We start from the raw sequence: 16,918 nt of genomic DNA on the forward strand, positions 1-16,918 counted from the left end.
AGAGTTGTTCACCAGGTGGTGCCACCTACCATGGATGAGGCTACAGAGGGGTCACGTGCAATTTCACAAAAATTGCTACTCCTCCTACAGGAGTGATCAGATTTCGATCAAACTCATATGGAATATTCCCCAGGTTGGTATGTATAAAATTTGTCAAGACGGTGGCGCCACCTGTCATATGTAACATTTTATGGGTGTTTGAAAATTTTGGGTGACTCGTCACACCAAACACTAGTGTTCGTAAACTGCTAGGATGTTTTCACTGAAACTCACCCAGAAGACTCTAAAGACATATTCCAACAAGAGTTGTTCACCAGGTGGCGCCACCTGCCATGGATGTGGCTACAGAGGGATCATATGCAATTTCACAAAAATCATTACTCCTCCTACAGGATTGATTGGATTTCAAATTCATACACAACAACAGTGGCTGGTATGAGCTACCGTACAGCTTCATTGAAGCTATTTTTTCCATGTCGGGCACACTGATTTGCACTGCAGCTGGAAGTACTGTCACTTTAAACCTTACCCAGCTTTTTTCACATAGTCACAAAGTTCCCACAGTTGTTGGGACAGTGGACGTTACGCTACTTCTCCTTGTGATTTGTATTAGTGCTGATCCTGTTAGTGCCTTCCTGGCCATGCAGGAAAAACAGAGAGAAAAAAAAACTAGTTTTACCAAGAAAAGTGAAACACTGGGGGCTTCAGAGAAACTGATCATTATGGGTGGAACTTGTAGAGGCTAACAAAACAGGCATGATCATTAAGCCTTCAGAAAGGAAATGCTTTAAAGCCTGTTTATTGGTAAATAAACAAGAGATGGAGGACTTTTCTGGAACATGGCCATAGCATCATGAAGAGCAGATTCACAAATCAGCTGAAGAAGAACAATTACTCAACACTGTTGCTTTGTTACACAAAATGATGGCACATACTGAGGCAGTTCAATCAGTTACCTGGTTATGTAATGATCTCCTGTTTTAACTCTGCAGTATAAGAAGTCACTTTGCAAGGCCTTATAAAGCACTGTAATGAGTCAGATAACAAGTCTGATAAAATTGCTTATGTAATATTAACCAAGAAGTCATGCTTCCAGTTTATTATCTGGCTAAAGCATGTTCACTATCTCCATCCATCCACCCATTATCTGTAACTGCTTATCCTATGCAGGGTCGTGGGCAAGCTGGAGCCTATCCCAGCTGACTATGGGTGGGGTACACCCTGGACAGGGCTGACACACAGAGACAAACAATCATTCACACTCATACCTACGGTCAATTTCGAGTCTCCAATTAGCCTAACCTGCATGTCTTTGGACTGCAGGGGAAACCGGAGCACCCGGAGGAAACCCACGCAGACACGGGGAGAACACGTAAACTCCATACAGAAAGGCCCTCGTCAGCCGCTGGGCTCAAACCCAGGACCTTCTTGCTGTGAGGCGACAGTGCTAACCACTACACCGCCGTGCCCGCCCATGTTCAGTATCTATTATGAATTATTCAGTAGCTGAAGCGAAACTGAAGAAAATAAGAAAAGGTATGTCATTACACAAAAGAAAACTATGTCTGGACCTCCAGTCGTCAGTGTTTAGCAGGTTAAAGTCATAAAATTGTTTTGAAAGTATTAACAAGAAAACATTCAATTACTCTTAAGGAATGCATATTGATTTATTTAGATTTTTTAAAATATATATATTTACTTTGTACCGCTTCACAATTAAATAATACAAAGTGAAACAATTTGCTTCGTTAATATTTCCTCAAAGTCCATTTGCACAGCCTCAGTAATAATTGTCAAATTACCAGCAAATGGCGTAGGATGGGCAAATTAAGGCTACATCCACACGACAACGGCAACGAGATTTTTTTTTTAGCGGGTAAAAAAAATATCGCGTCCACATAGGCAACGGATCAGTAAAATATCAGGCACATATGGCAACGCAACGCTTGCTGAAAACGATGCAATACACATGCCACACCTCTACGTGCGCTGTAAGACGGTCCCATCGGAGACACCAGAACAATAGAAGAAGTAGGACGCATGCGCATAAACCCCTTCTTCTACCCGGCGTGATGACTTGTTCTAGTCATGTGGTTGTGACGTCATCGTAAACAAATCCGTTCTACTCATCCAGACGACTTCGCAATGGCGCCGTTGCCAGATTTTTCCACTCTGGAAACCGTTCTCAAAAAATATCGTTTTGGGGCACCCAAAACGCCGGTGCCGTGTGGATGCCAGGCCGAAACGATAAAAAATTTTATCGGATTCACCTGAATCCGTTGCCGTGTGGACAGGGCCTAAGACATGTCTACAAACCAAACTAGTCTCTAAACTGCATTTCTGTGAATGGAAAAGGTGGAAGAGGTCAAAGGCCAAAGAACCAAGCGAAGGGATCATAATTATAACACTAATACAGTAATCACCCAGCCCCAAACAGAAAACATTGCTCTATCTGTAAATGTTGTTTTGGCGACGTTATCTAATGGAAAAAAATTGCATCATGTATGACGTCAACGGTCTGAAGGTCTAAAATAGAAAGGAATGTAACAATGAAGAATTTTCAAGCACTGCATTTGCTGTTTTGGATGTCTTGTTTTGGCCATGACCAAAACATTCCCTAATCAGATAATTAAGGAACTTGGATTGCCATCATGTCCTGAACCCTGTCTCTCTGAAGTGAACAAATAGTGCAGCTCCTCAGGCCACTTGGAGTCTGTCAATGCCAATAAGCCTCTATGACAATCAGAAGTCTATGTGAGTCATCTATCTTATCACTGCAAGATCTCAGTTTTGGGGGTGTAGCTGCTTTTGGAAATGTTAAGTTTTACAAAGCCATGCCAGGTCTTTTTCTTCTTCTTGACTCTATGCTCCAATATGTTACACAATAATAAACTAATGTGCATGAAAGTATTTTCCTTTTGGTGTACAGGCAGGGCAGACATCCATCTTACTGCCTTGGGAAAAAAAAAAAGAGCGTGACAATCTTATCAGAAATAAACATCATGTGTACGGATGACACAAACGTTTGAATCAGGACTTCTGCATTCGGTGTTTCTTTTTTAGGACAAATACAATGGATTTTACAAACAGGTATTCTTCTGCTCCGTTTCACTTTACTTCTCTAGAGCTGTTTAAACAAAAGCAGATTATTCACCATGACGTATGACGTCATGGAGACAAACACCAGGAACACTAAACATGTCATTTTAATGTAAACAATTTAGATAGATTGAAAAATCGTTTACTACGGTCTGTAATATACAATAAACTGAAATATACTGACATAAATAGCGCCACACTACACCTTCACTAAATATTCCAGGATACAGTCTTTGAAAATAAACCACATCCTCATAGCTAGTTCAGGTCACATTTGCTACAGTGACACATGAAAAAAAAATTCAGTTATCATATGTTTACTGAATTATATAACAATAGAATAAAACAGTACAAGCAAGATTTTGCTAATTAGCGAAGTTAGCTAACTGAATCGAATGCTAGCAAACTAGCTCACAGTAGCATTTCAGTATTTATCCTGACTTCTATTTTCTGTCAAAGTCTAACATAACAGTTATGAAATTGTAACTTTGATATCATTTTGGCATATCAGAAATATTTTTAAATCATTAACTATAGCAAGTTATATACTTCAAAAAAGAGCTATAAGAATAATTCATAGTGCTGGTTACCGAGATCATACTAATTCACTATTCTTAAATTCAAAATGTTTAAAATTCAGGGATATTATAGAATATAAAACTGCCTTAGTAATGTACAAAGTAAGGAATTATAAAGTACCAAGGAATATCCAAATAATGTTCTCGGATAGAGAGGGGTGCTATAATTTTAGGGGGAAATTGAAATTGAAATTTAAAATCCGCAGTGCTAGGACAACGTTAAAAATGTTCAGTATTTCTATTTGTGGAGTAAAGCTATGGAACAGTTTGAATGTGGAGCTCATGAAATGTACAACTATAAACCAGTTCAAAAAAAGGTATAAGGAACAGATCTTTATGAGGTATAGGGAGGAGGAATTACAATAACATGCTATTGATAATATAAGTATATATATGGGCGGCACGGTGGTGTAGTGGTTAGCGCTGTCGCCTCACAGCAAGAAGGTCCTGGGTTCGAGCCCCGGGGCCGGCGAGGGCCTTTCTGTGTGGAGTTTGCATGTTCTCCCCGTGTCCGCGTGGGTTTCCTCCGGGTGCTCCGGTTTCCCCCACAGTCCAAAGACATGCAGGTTAGGTTAACTGGTGACTCTAAATTGACCGTAGGTGTGAATGTGAGTGTGAATGGTTGTCTGTGTCTATGTGTCAGCCCTGTGATGACCTGGCGACTTGTCCAGGGTGTACCCCGCCTTTCGCCCGTAGTCAGCTGGGATAGGCTCCAGCTTGCCTGCGACCCTGTAGAAGGATAAAGCGGCTAGAAATAATGAGATGAGATGAGAAGTGTATATATGTGGGTATATAAAAAGTGAGTATTTGTGTGTGTGTGTGTGTATATATATGAGTGATTCCACGCTTATGGGTACTGAAATGGGGACATGAACTTATTTTTAAAAATTCACCTAAAACCATTTCTTTTTTTTACCATCAGGTCACAAAACATGTCATCTTTAATGAATGATATGTTAAAAGATAACTTTAATTTTCTGAGATGTAATAAAAACATATTTATATGCCAAAGTCAGAACGTAACAGAAGTGTTGTGGACATATATATTCTCAATTTTAACAATGTAGAATTACTTTTTGAAACATAGGAAGGTGATGTTTTAGCAAATATAATTAATAAACGTGTAGTAGAATAAACATACACATTCTTTCAATAAGATTAACATGGTATATAGCTAGATTGTAATTAATTTGTAACAGACGCGAGATGGACAATCGTAACAGAAGTAATGTAACAGACATCATTTTGGAACTCATAGGCTTGACTTTGGCATATAAATATGTTTTTATTACATCTCAGAAAATTAAAGTTATCTTTTAACATATCATTCATTAAAGATTACATGTTTTGTGACCTGATGGTAAAAAAAGAAATGGTTTTAGGTGAATAAGTTCATGTCCCCATTGCAGTACCCATAAGCGTGGAATCACTCATATATATATATATATATTGTATATAATATATAAGCATAATATGCATAATTATGATATGGGCATCTGTGTACGTATGGATGTGTATAGTTATAGGTATGTGTATATGTATGTACTGTATATATGTATTGTATGTGTGTATATATGCATAGCATAAGTATTTGTATATATATATGATTTGATTTGGGCGATATTATACCATGTTGGTATGTCTTGGTATGTTGGTATGTTTTGTTTTTTTTTTATTTTGCTTTCTTGTGTACCGTATATATAGTTTATTATGGTGGAAAGTGACGTTTAATTAACGGTGGTATAGAGGGTTAGGATTTGATAAGTTATTTACTTCTTCCTAATCCTTTCCGAACATTATTATGTTATTGCTTTGTGGCTACGCTATTCTGTTTATGACGATGTTTTGATGATTGCATTTTTAATTTTAATTTTTTGTTTGTTTTTATATCTTCTTTACTGTTCGGAATAAAGCATTCAATCAATCAAAGGGCGGCACGGTGGTGTAGTGATTAGCACTGTCGCCTCACAGCAAGAAGGCCCTGGGTTCGAGCCCAGCGGCCGGCGAGGGTCTTTCTGTGTGGAGTTTGTATGTTGTCCACATAGGTGTGCTCCGGTTTCCCCCACAGTCCAAAGACATGCAGGTTAGGCTAATTGGTGGCTCCAAATTGACCGTGAGTGTGAATGGTTGTTTGCCTCTGTGTCAGCCCTGTGATATCCAGGGTGTACCCTGCCATAGTCAGCTGGGATAGGCTCCAGCTTGCCCGTGACCCTGTAGAACAGGATAAGCGGCTACAGATGATGGATGGATAACTATAGCAATGTTAAAGGTAACATATTATACCCCCTCTCCAGCAGCTGACCCAGTTCCCTGAGGTCTTAGTAAAATGTCTGTGACAAGCTTTGGTCAAAATACTACAAGGATAAAGCACCACAGCTCCTTTTTCCCCCTGTCTAAACAGCCCTTTTCAAAATAGCCAATTTGAGTGCCTGTTCCTTTAAATAATAATGTAATAATAATGTCCCCTCTTCCGCCAGCCAATCAGGTAGCACTTTCTTCATGAATATTCATCCCCAATGGCAGTTCTCAAGCCATGAGTGGAGATACTAAGAAGATGGTGTGGCTTAATGCTAATGAGCTCCGCTTGTGACAGAGAAAAGGGCGCCGAATCTGAATGGCTCGTTGAAGCTCATGTTTTCTGAAAGAGGCAGAATGAAAGAAACTGACTAGGTTGTATTATTTCAGAATTTTTGGGTTGGTAGGAACTCCAGAGAACAAAACGTATGCACACAAACACTGAAAAAGTGAGTTTTTCATAAAATGTCCCTTTAAATAAATTTGCAATATTAGGTCTATGCTCCGGGGCGGCACGGTGGTGTAGTGGTTAGTGCTGTCGCCTCACAGCAAGAGGGTCCGGGTTCGAGCCCCGTGGCCGGCGAGGGCCTTTCTGTGTGGAGTTTGCGTGTTCTCCCCGTGTCCGTGTGGGTTTCCTCCGGGTGCTCCAGTTTCCCCCACAGTCCAAAGACATGCAGGTTAGGTTAACTGGTGACTCTAAATTGACCGTGAGTGTGAATGGTTGTCTATGTATCAGCCCTGTGATGACCTGGCAACTTGTCCAGGGTGTACCCCGCCTTTCGCCCGTAGTCAGCTGGGATAGGCTCCAGCTTGCCTACGACCCTGTAGAACAGGATAAAGCGGCTAGAGATGATGAGATGAGGTCTATGCTCTAATCATATTTGAAAACGGTGGCTTTTGTCATAAATGGTCCCTGAATTTGCTTTTCAGAAATACTGAGAAAATCTTTATATTTTAAAAAGAACAATGTGAGCTTAGTGACCATCTATCCATTATCATAATGCATATAGAAAAAAGCAAGTTAACTGTGCTATTCTGTATGAGACGGTTCATAAATCCAAATTTATCAAAGGCATTGCCTCTAAATAGAGAAGGGTTATAATGTCAAAGTCCCTCCCATGCCAGGATCTGGTCTTCCCAGGCAGTCTCTACCCAGCTCTTTGAGGTGCATGGGTGTGGCACCGATCTCTGTTTCCATAGCCCTCGGCCACTCGTCTATTATACAGCCAGGGTTACAGTGGGGGGCTAGTCCTCTGGTAACCGTGAGAGTTTGACTCCCTACTCACATCTATATTGTAGCGTGCCTTGCCAGATGGCAGTAGGTACTATTTTTATGATGGTCTTTGGTATGACCCAACTGCAAGTAGAACTCGCGATCTCCCGGTCAGGAAGCGGACACGCTAACCACTAGGTCAGCTCACGGTTGGGGGTATAATCTAGTTGCAGTCAATTAAACGTGAGAAATGTAAGTGAGTGAAAAAGATTTCTAGTGAAACCAACACATAAATACACCTGCTAGCAAGTGCAGAATCTGTGAAACTCTCACAGATTAAAAACTGAGCAAATAAATGCAGCATTCACTTAAAAATATTGGCCTAATGCACTTTTTGTAAACCCATTGTGGGCAGTCTGCCATTAAAGAGTTATAAAATAGCAAGTAAAGAAAAGCCCTTGCTGTTTTCACACCTGGAAAAAGGAAAGATGGAGAGGCTACACATTATGTTCATCTGAAAAACCAAACTTACATAACATACTTTCAGATCTGGGTTTCTGGGTCAATTTTACCTCTTACCACTTGGTTTAAAAAAAAAAAAAAAGCTAGTAAAATAACAAGCTGTGCCCTGCATCAGTCTCATCATCATTATGATTATGATTATTATTATGAATTACGTTATGCATACAAGTCAGCACTTAATCGTTATATAAACCTTAATATGGTGTCTGAACTTAGGATTATAACGAACTTTGGAAGAGGACAGACGTTGTTTGGGTCAACTCCTGTTGGACACAGTAAGTAGAAATAACAGTGATTAGTGCCTGACGCTGGGTTTCATTTAACCAACACCTAATTTTATGACAGAATTCCAAATTTCACAAAATCCCCCATTCAATCAGTGCCTAATTTTTGTGATAATGGTTCAGAAAAGACCAATACCCCTCAGGAAGAAGGCTGATTCTAACAGGATGGTTCTGCTACTCCTAGTGATATTGTTATCACCTACAACCCCAATTCCAAAAAAGTTGGGACAAAGTACAAATTGTAAATAAAAACGGAATGCAATGATGTGGAAGTTTCAAAATTCTGTATTTTATTCAGAATAGAACATAGATGACATATCAAATGTTGAAACTGAGAAAATGTATCATTTAATGAGAAAAATTAGGTGATTTTAAATTTCATGACAACAACACATCTCAAAAAAGTTGGGACAAGGCCATGTTTACCACTGTGAGACATCCCCTTTTCTCTTTACAACAGTCTGTAAACGTCTGGGGACTGAGGAGACAAGTTACTCAAGTTTAGGGATAGGAATGTTAACCCATTCTTGTCTAATGTAGGATTCTAGTTGCTCAACTGTCTTAGGTCTTTTTTGTCGTATCTTCTGTTTTATGATGCGGCAAATGTTTTCTATGGGTGAAAGATCTGGACTGCAGGCTGGCCAGTTCAGTACCCGGACCCTTCTTCTACGCAGCCATGATGCTGTAATTGATGCAGTATGTGGTTTGGCATTGTCATGTTGGAAAATGCAAGGTCTTCCCTGAAAGAGACGTCGTCTGGATGGGAGCATATGTTGCTCTGGAACCTGGATATACCTTTCAGCATTGATGGTGTCTTTCCAGATGTGTAAGCTGCCCATGCCACACGCACTAATGCAACCCCATACCATCAGAGATGCAGGCTTCTGAACTGAGCGCTGATAACAACTTGGGTCATCCTTCTCCTCTTTAGTCCGAATGACATGGCGTCCCTGATTTCCATAAAGAACTTCAAATTTTGATTCGTTTGACCACAGAACAGTTTTCCACTTTGCCACAGTCCATTTTAAATGAGCCTTGGCCCAGAGAAGACGTCTGCGCTTCTGGATCATGTTTAGATACGGCTTCTTCTTTGAACTATAGAGTTTTAGCTGGCAACGGCGGCTGGCACGGTGAATTGTGTTCACAGATAATGTTCTCTGGAAATATTCCTGAGCCCATTTTGTGATTTCCAATACAGAAGCATGCCTGTATGTGATGCAGTGCCGTCTAAGGGCCCGAAGATCACGGGCACCCAGTATGGTTTTCCGGCCTTGACCCTTACGCACAGAGATTCTTCCAGATTCTCTGAATCTTTTGATGATATTATGCACTGTAGATGATGATATGTTCAAACTCTTTGCAATTTTACACTGTCGAACTCCTTTCTGATATTGCTCCACTATTTGTCGGCGCAGAATTAGGGGGATTGATGATCCTCTTCCCATCTTTACTTCTGAGAGCCGCTGCCACTCCAAGATGCTCTTTTTATACCCAGTCATGTTAATGACCTATTGCCAATTGACCTAATGAGTTGCAATTTGGTCCTCCAGCTGTTCCTTTTTTGTACCTTTAACTTTTCCAGCCTCTGATTGCTCCTGTCCCAACTTTTTTGAGATGTGTTGCTGTCATGAAATTTCAAATGAGCCAATATTTGGCATGAAATTTCAAAATGTCTCACTTTCGACATTTGATATATTGTCTATGTTCTATTGTGAATACAATATCAGTTTTTGAGATTTGTAAATTATTGCATTCTGTTTTTATTTACAATTTGTACTTTGTCCCAACTTTTTTGGAATCGGGGTTGTATAAATTGAGACTAGGTCCTGTTGTAAACAGTGTCGTGGTGAGAACTTACCCGACAGTCACGCTGTAGGGTCTTCATCAAAGCGTTATATGTCTCTGTGTCAAAGTACAGGCCTTCGTGCATGTCCTGAAAGTCCAGGTCCTTGTAAGTGGGACAGGACTTCTCACGCTCTTTTCGAGAGGCCCGCCGCTTGTACGTGGAACCTTTGAGATCATATTTGTAGTGCATTTTTAACGAGCGGGGCAGGACGTTGTTCATAACAACCACGCGGATGTTCATTCCACCCGACTGCATGCAGTAGAGACCATAGAACTTTGGCAAGAGTGTCCTGGGGTTCTGGTTGAGGTTCTGTGCAAATCGAGGAACATAAGAAAGAGATTCAGACTGCATGTGGTTTATGAAATCTTGGTTAATTTGGATCAGATGATTCTTGGTTAATTCATACTTAATTATACTAAAAAAAGGGCCTAGTTTCCCATTAGTATGATAAAGTTAAGACTGAGTGTTCAGGGTAATGCTTGTCCTGCCATGTAAGTACAGAATAAACATAACAGGGTGTGCTGTTATTGGAAAGTAATCATCAGTGGGCTGGTGTGACGCAGCCTGATGTCAAGCGGAGTCACTGGTACCACCATGAAGTTGATTATTTTCCAATATCAGCATGTCTAAATGATCACAACTTTCATTTATTAATGAATGACAGGTTATACTTTTAACCATTTATAGTCACATGTAATGTAACAAGGTATACAGTTGTAATGAGTAGTTTCTTTACCATTGAGGTAAATGACAAAATTAATCACAACATAATAAATACAATAAAACAATCTGCACGTACAATACGCAGACTTTGTGTTTGCAAGTCAAAAGAATGCATTGCCAGAGCTTAAAAAAAAAAAGCAAGATTTCTAAAATAGGTCCAATCTTGTGGTTGTGATGAACTCCCTCTCCTCCACAAGCCCCAGTGTTGTTTTGCTGGAGGCATGTCCTCACAGCATTCATGCACCCAGCCCTTATTAGGAGCTGAGAGGAGAAGAGGAAAGCAAGGAAACCTGTGTGGAGTGAAAGAACGAGTGGAGCTCTGAGAAATTATCGGGACTCACCATGTAATAGCCTGGCAGCAGTTTCTGCAGAAACTCAGCCTCCTTGTGCTGCAAGGTTTTGATGATGAACTCATCATCGCTGGTCAGGTAGAAGAGCGAGCCACTGGCCCCGGGGTTGGACAGCTCGATCAGGGGCTCCTTGCAGATTGAATACTGTATGAGAGGAAGGAGAAATGAGGTCAGATTCATATTGTATCAAAACCTGCGCTGTGCCACGTCCAAACAACATGTGTGGAGTTGAGCGGAGTGGAGTGGAGGTTATTATAACAGCAAATGGGGGACTAAATCTGGAATTGGATGTTCAATGATTGTGATGGTCAGATGTCCACAAGATTTTGCCCATTGTTACCCCTTTTCAACCACCAAGGAATGGGTTCTTGAACTGGTTCTGTTCAGGATTCTTTGAAGCATGGTGCCAGCCTGCGTTTTTAACCAGTTTTGAGCAGAACCATTGAAACTGAAATCAAGGACGCGTCATGAACGGAGATCGTTACACAATGCAAAGTGGAAGTAAACAGTTGTAGCAAGATGGCGGATTGCATTGATTACCTGCGAGCTTTTGCGCTGTTATTACAGATATTTGTTTTCATTCCATTTTTTTTTTCTGAAGATGTATCCTTTTCCATTGTATTCTTCATTGCGCCACTCTGCTTCCTTTCCAAATTCAAATTAATGACACGCCCAGTGATGTCATCACGGTTTGCTCTGGAAAATCCAGCTATCAACTTCTCAGGTTCCAAACTGATTTATTTTTGGTCAAAATGTGCCGAACGTTTCAAAATTTGGTGTGCAAACCAAAACGGAACCCGTTCCCTGTTGGTGGAAAAGAGGAAACTGTGTACAAGGAAGTCATGGATCAATCCTCCAGTCGTTACACCCTTATTAAATGTCTATGTAAATATCGCAAGCTTTCAAACTGAAACCAACAAAACCAGGAAGTCCAGACAACAAGAAGACAGACAGAATATCTCATTTCAAATATCCCATCTTGCTATTTTTAACAACAAACCAGTCAAACCTCGCCCACTTGGAAACAGATAACAAAGCAACAAGTCTGTGCCATAATGTGAGTGTTATATGGGTTACAGAAAGGTAGACGTCTACATTTCAATCCTCAGTCACACAGTATTGCAAACATAGGCTCGTTTGACTAGGTTTTAGTGAGGATTGTAAAATGGAAATATTTTGTGTGGTGTTGTTTTGTGTCGAGATGGTACAAAACACCACACACAAGCATGTTATTGTGGTGATCAGAATGAAAAACTGAACAAACTCCAGAACACTGCCACCCAGAAACACAAAGTCTGGTTAATGAAACTCCTGAACAAACTTTATACCACAATCTCCATGCACACACACACACACACACACACACACACACACACACACACACACACACACACACACACACACAGAGGGAGAAAGCGAAGCAAACACATGCACAGTGTCTGGTTAATGAAAATGAGCAGTGAGGTTATGCCTGGAGCACAAACACAAAGGCATTTGCATTTGGATCTGTTGCAAGTCAATGTGTGTGTGTGTGCTTCAAGGAATACTCTAGTGCATTTCAATCTAATCTCTCATGGATAACAATTTTAAGTGTTTCTGTGCTGTGAAAAGAACTGAAAACCTGTTTACTCTAAACTTAAAACGAAAGTCTAAAGGCACTTGCTGAGGGATTCAATCAAAAAAGTTGAAGCGAAATGTGTATTTTAGTAGAATTCTTTCAAAAATTGTTCATTCACCAATATTTCTGACTCAAGTCTGTAGCTTTCCAAGGAGTGAATTTGACCAAAAGTGCCACCCAGAACATATGTTGTGCAGATATTGGGGGGAAAAAAGGTCGTCTCACGTGGGGTGGCACAGTGGTGTAGTGGTCAGCGCTGTCGCCTCACAGCAAGAAGGTCCGGGTTCGAGCCCTGTGGACGGCGAGGGCCTTTCTGTGCGGAGTTTGCATGTTCTCCCCGTGTCCGCGTGGGTTTCCTCCGGGTGCTCCGGTTTCCCCCACAGTCCAAAGACATGCAGGTTAGGTTAACTGGTGACTCTAAATTGACCGTAGGTGTGAATGTGAGTGTGAATGGTTGTCTGTGTCTATGTGTCAGCCCTGTGATGACTTGGTGACTTGTCCAGGGTGTACCCCGCCTTTCGCCCGTAGTCAGCTGGGATAGGCTCCAGCTTGCCTGCGACCCTGTAGAAGGATAAAGCGGCTAGAGATAATGAGATGAGATTTATTATTCATGTATATATGTGTGTATATATACAGAGTCTACTTATAATGTGCAATTTTTCCGAGCCTCTCAATAAGGCAATTTTTCTATACTTTTTCACGGTAGATAATGCAAATAGCCCTCTGTATTTAATCCTTCGTTTGTCTAATTTTTATTTCAGTTTTATTTGTTATCTGTTTGACATTTTCTTGCTACTGTAACACGTGAATTTCCCCGATGTGGGATGAATAAAGTGAATCTAATTAAAAATAACTTGCTTCTACAAGTGTGTCCTATATGGTCAAAATGTGCAATTGTGTAACCAGGAAATTCATTATAGTTTTAACATGAAGTCTGTTTTGTTGAAGTTATAAACTGTTCATTGATGGAGACTTGAGTATAAAACCGGTCATGAAAACTGCAGTCCTAAAGTGATCATGTCAATCGTAGTCCTCAGCCATCGTAGCAAAACTGTAAGTGTCCAGAGCCGCCTTCTAAGTGTATCTTTAGACTGTCCATATGGGGCTGTTCTCCACAGGAGCAATGTGATGAGAACTCCAGCCAGAAACAGGGCACCAGGATGGATCAGGGGCTGTACATATGGGGCCATACTTGCAGGAGTGAAGTGATGAGAACTCCAGCCAGAAGTGGGGCAACAAGATGGATCAGGCAGGTCTGATCAGAAGGTCATGAACTCAAATCCCAAGCTCTCACTGCTGGGCCCTTGAGCAAGGCCCTTAAAGGAGAACTGAAGGCAAATTTTTTATTAACAAAATTCTATTTATCTCATTTTATTAAATATCGGAATGCATTTTTGATAGGTGTTTTGTCACTGCTATAGCAAGTTATGAGTGTTTGAAATATGCTCTGTAACATATCAGTCCATATGTCAAAGCAATGGCCGTAAATGAGATTCGTTGAGACCTGTGCGAGACATCGTCGGATGGAAGTAAAACATACAGCGGAAATCAAAGGGACCAACATCTGCCAACGTTGTCAAAAAACGTGCGCGCCCTCTTTCGAATGCTGACGTAATCAAGCCGGAAGTTTTGTTTGTTTTGATCGCAATCAGGAAAGTTTGAAAAAAGTAGGCAGTAATCGTCATTTAAACTCTTTTTTGTGCAATATTTCGTTTGGAAAACAGTTTTCAAAACGGCGGCACGGACACCTGGCTGACATTTCATGTTTCGAAGTCTCGCACAAGATCGTGCGGATAAGCGACGCCTGCCGTGGACCAAACTAACTAAATTCAACACGGCTAAAAAACCGAACAGGCCGATAAGTATAATATTTAATAGCAATTAGTTGCCAATACAAGTCACAATATAAGGTTACTAAAACCGAAAACGTCATTGAATAACGCGTTAATTAAGAAATAAAGCAAGTTTAAAAATGACTTCAGTTCAACTTTAACCCTCAATTGTGCATTTGTACAAATGAGATAAATGTATGTCTGCCAAATGCCATAAATCTAACATAATGCACACACTGTAACCAGAACAACACTCTTTTTAGTATTTAGCTAGTATCAAATAACTAACAAGCCTAGCTTGCTATATAGATTTATTATTATTATCTCATTCTCATCTCATCTCATTATCTCTAGCCGCTTTATCCTGTCCTACAGGGTCGCAGGCAAGCTGGAGCCTATCCCAGCTGACTACGGGCGAAAGGCGGGGTACACCCTGGACAAGTCGCCAGGTCATCACAGGGCTGACACATAGACACAGACAACCATTCACACTCACATTCACACCTACGGTCAATTTAGAGTCACCAGTTAACCTAACCTGCATGTCTTTGGACTGTGGGGGAAACTGGAGCACCCGGAGGAAACCCACGCGGACACGGGGAGAACATGCAAACTCCGCACAGAAAGGCCCTCGCCGGCCACGGGGCTCGAACCCGGACCTTCTTGCTGTGAGGCGACAGAGCTAACCACTACACCACCGTGCCACCCCTATTATTATTATTATTATTATTATTATTATTAATAAAAATGAAATAAAGATTGGTTTAAGTAAGTGGTAAGGAGGTTGTTTGCATTGTATGTGACATCACAACCTGTACTAGTGATTTCCGAAAAACAGCCAAGTTGTCATTTTTAGTTACAGTGGTGCTTGAAAGTTTGTGAACCATTTAGAATTTTCGACATTTCTGCATAAATATGACCTAAAACGTCATTAGATTTTCACACAAGTCCTAAAAGTAGATAAAGAGAACCCAGTTAAACAAATGAGACAAAAATATTATACTTGGTCATTTATTTATTGAGGAAAATGATCCAATATTACATATCTGTGAGTGGCAAAAGTATGTGAACCTTTGCTTTCAGTATCTGGTGTGACCCCCTTGTGCAGCAATAACTGCAACTAAATGTTTCCGGTAACTGTTGATCAGTCCTGCACACCGGCTTGGAGGAATTTTAGCCCATTCCTCCGTACAGAACAGCTTCAACTCTGGGATGTTGGTGGGTTTCCTCACATGAACTGCTCGCTTCAGGTCCTTCCACAACATTTCCATTGGATTAAGGTCAGGACTTTGACTTGGCCATTCCAAAACATTCACTTTATTCTTCTTTAACCATTCTTTGGTAGAACGACTTGTGTGCTTAGGGTTGTTGTCTTTCTGCATGACCCACCTTCTCTTGAGATTCAGTTCATGGACAGATGTCCTGACATTTTCCTTTAGAATTTGCTGGTATAATTCAGAATTCATTGTTCCATCATTGATGGCAAGCCGTCCTGGCCCAGATGCAGCAAAACAGGCCCAAACCATGATACTACCACCACCATGTTTCACAGATGGGATAAGGTTCTTATGCTGGAATGCAGTGTTTTCTTTTCTCCAAACATAACACTTCTTATTTAAACCAAAAAGTTCTATTTGGTCTCATCCGTCCACAACACATTTTTCCAATAGCCTTCTGGCTTGTCCATGTGATCTTTAGCAAACTGCAGATGAGCAGCAATGTTCTTTTGGAGAGCAGTGGCTTTCTCCTTGCAACCCTGCCATGCACACCATTGTTGTTCAGTGTTCTCCTGATGGTGGACTCATGAACATTAACATTAGCCAATGTGAGAGAGGCCTTCAGTTGCGTAGAAGTTACCCTGGGGTCCTTTGTGACCTCGCCAACTATTACACGCCTTGCTCTTGGAGTGATCTTTGTTGGTTGACCACTCCTGGGGAGGGTAACAATGGTCTTGAATTTCCTCCATTTGTACACAATCTGTCTGACTGTGGATTGGTGGAGTCTGAACTCTTTAGAGATGGTTTTGTAACCTTTTCCAGCCTGGTGGGCATCAACAACGCTTTTTCTGAGGTCCTCAGAAATCTCCTTTGTTCGTGCCATGATACTCTTCCACAAACATGTGTTGTGAAGATCAGACTTTGATAGAGCCCTGTTCTTTAAATAAAACAAGGTGCCCACTCACACCTGATTGTCATCCCATTGATTGAAAACACCTGACTCTAATTTCACCTTCAAATTAACTGCTAATCCTAGATGTTCACATACTTTTGCCACTCACAGATATGTAATATTGGATCGTTTCCCTGAATAAATAAATGACCAAGTATAATATTTTTGTCTCATTTGTTCAACTGGGTTCTCTTTATCTACTTTTAGGACTTGTGTGAAAATCTGATGATGTTTTAGGTCATATTTATGCAGAAATATCGAAAATTCTAAAGGGTTCACAAACTTTCAAGCACCACTGTATATTGCAGCAATAAAATCGTGGTACTGAAATATTTTCTATTCAGCATATCGCAAATCTCCTTATAAGCACTTAGTAACAAGATTCATTG

General features: G+C 40.7%; 1 protein-coding gene across 2 annotated transcripts in view; it reads right to left on the bottom strand.

Moving 5' to 3' along the window:
- pip5k1bb (phosphatidylinositol-4-phosphate 5-kinase, type I, beta b) overlaps positions 1 to 16,918 on the bottom strand; it is a 117,922-nt gene that overhangs the window by 39,404 nt on the left and 61,600 nt on the right. For both annotated transcript variants that reach the window (XM_060930907.1, XM_060930906.1), the window contains exons 6-7: positions 10,902 to 11,054; positions 9,850 to 10,146 (exon numbers count right to left, since the gene is read on the bottom strand). In XM_060930907.1, coding sequence (XP_060786890.1) covers positions 9,850 to 10,146; positions 10,902 to 11,054 — 450 coding nt within the window. The remainder of the gene's footprint in view (positions 1 to 9,849; positions 10,147 to 10,901; positions 11,055 to 16,918) is intronic.

The sequence above is a fragment of the Neoarius graeffei genome, chromosome 10 (genome assembly GCF_027579695.1).
Source record: "Neoarius graeffei isolate fNeoGra1 chromosome 10, fNeoGra1.pri, whole genome shotgun sequence".
Taxonomy (NCBI): domain Eukaryota; kingdom Metazoa; phylum Chordata; class Actinopteri; order Siluriformes; family Ariidae; genus Neoarius; species Neoarius graeffei.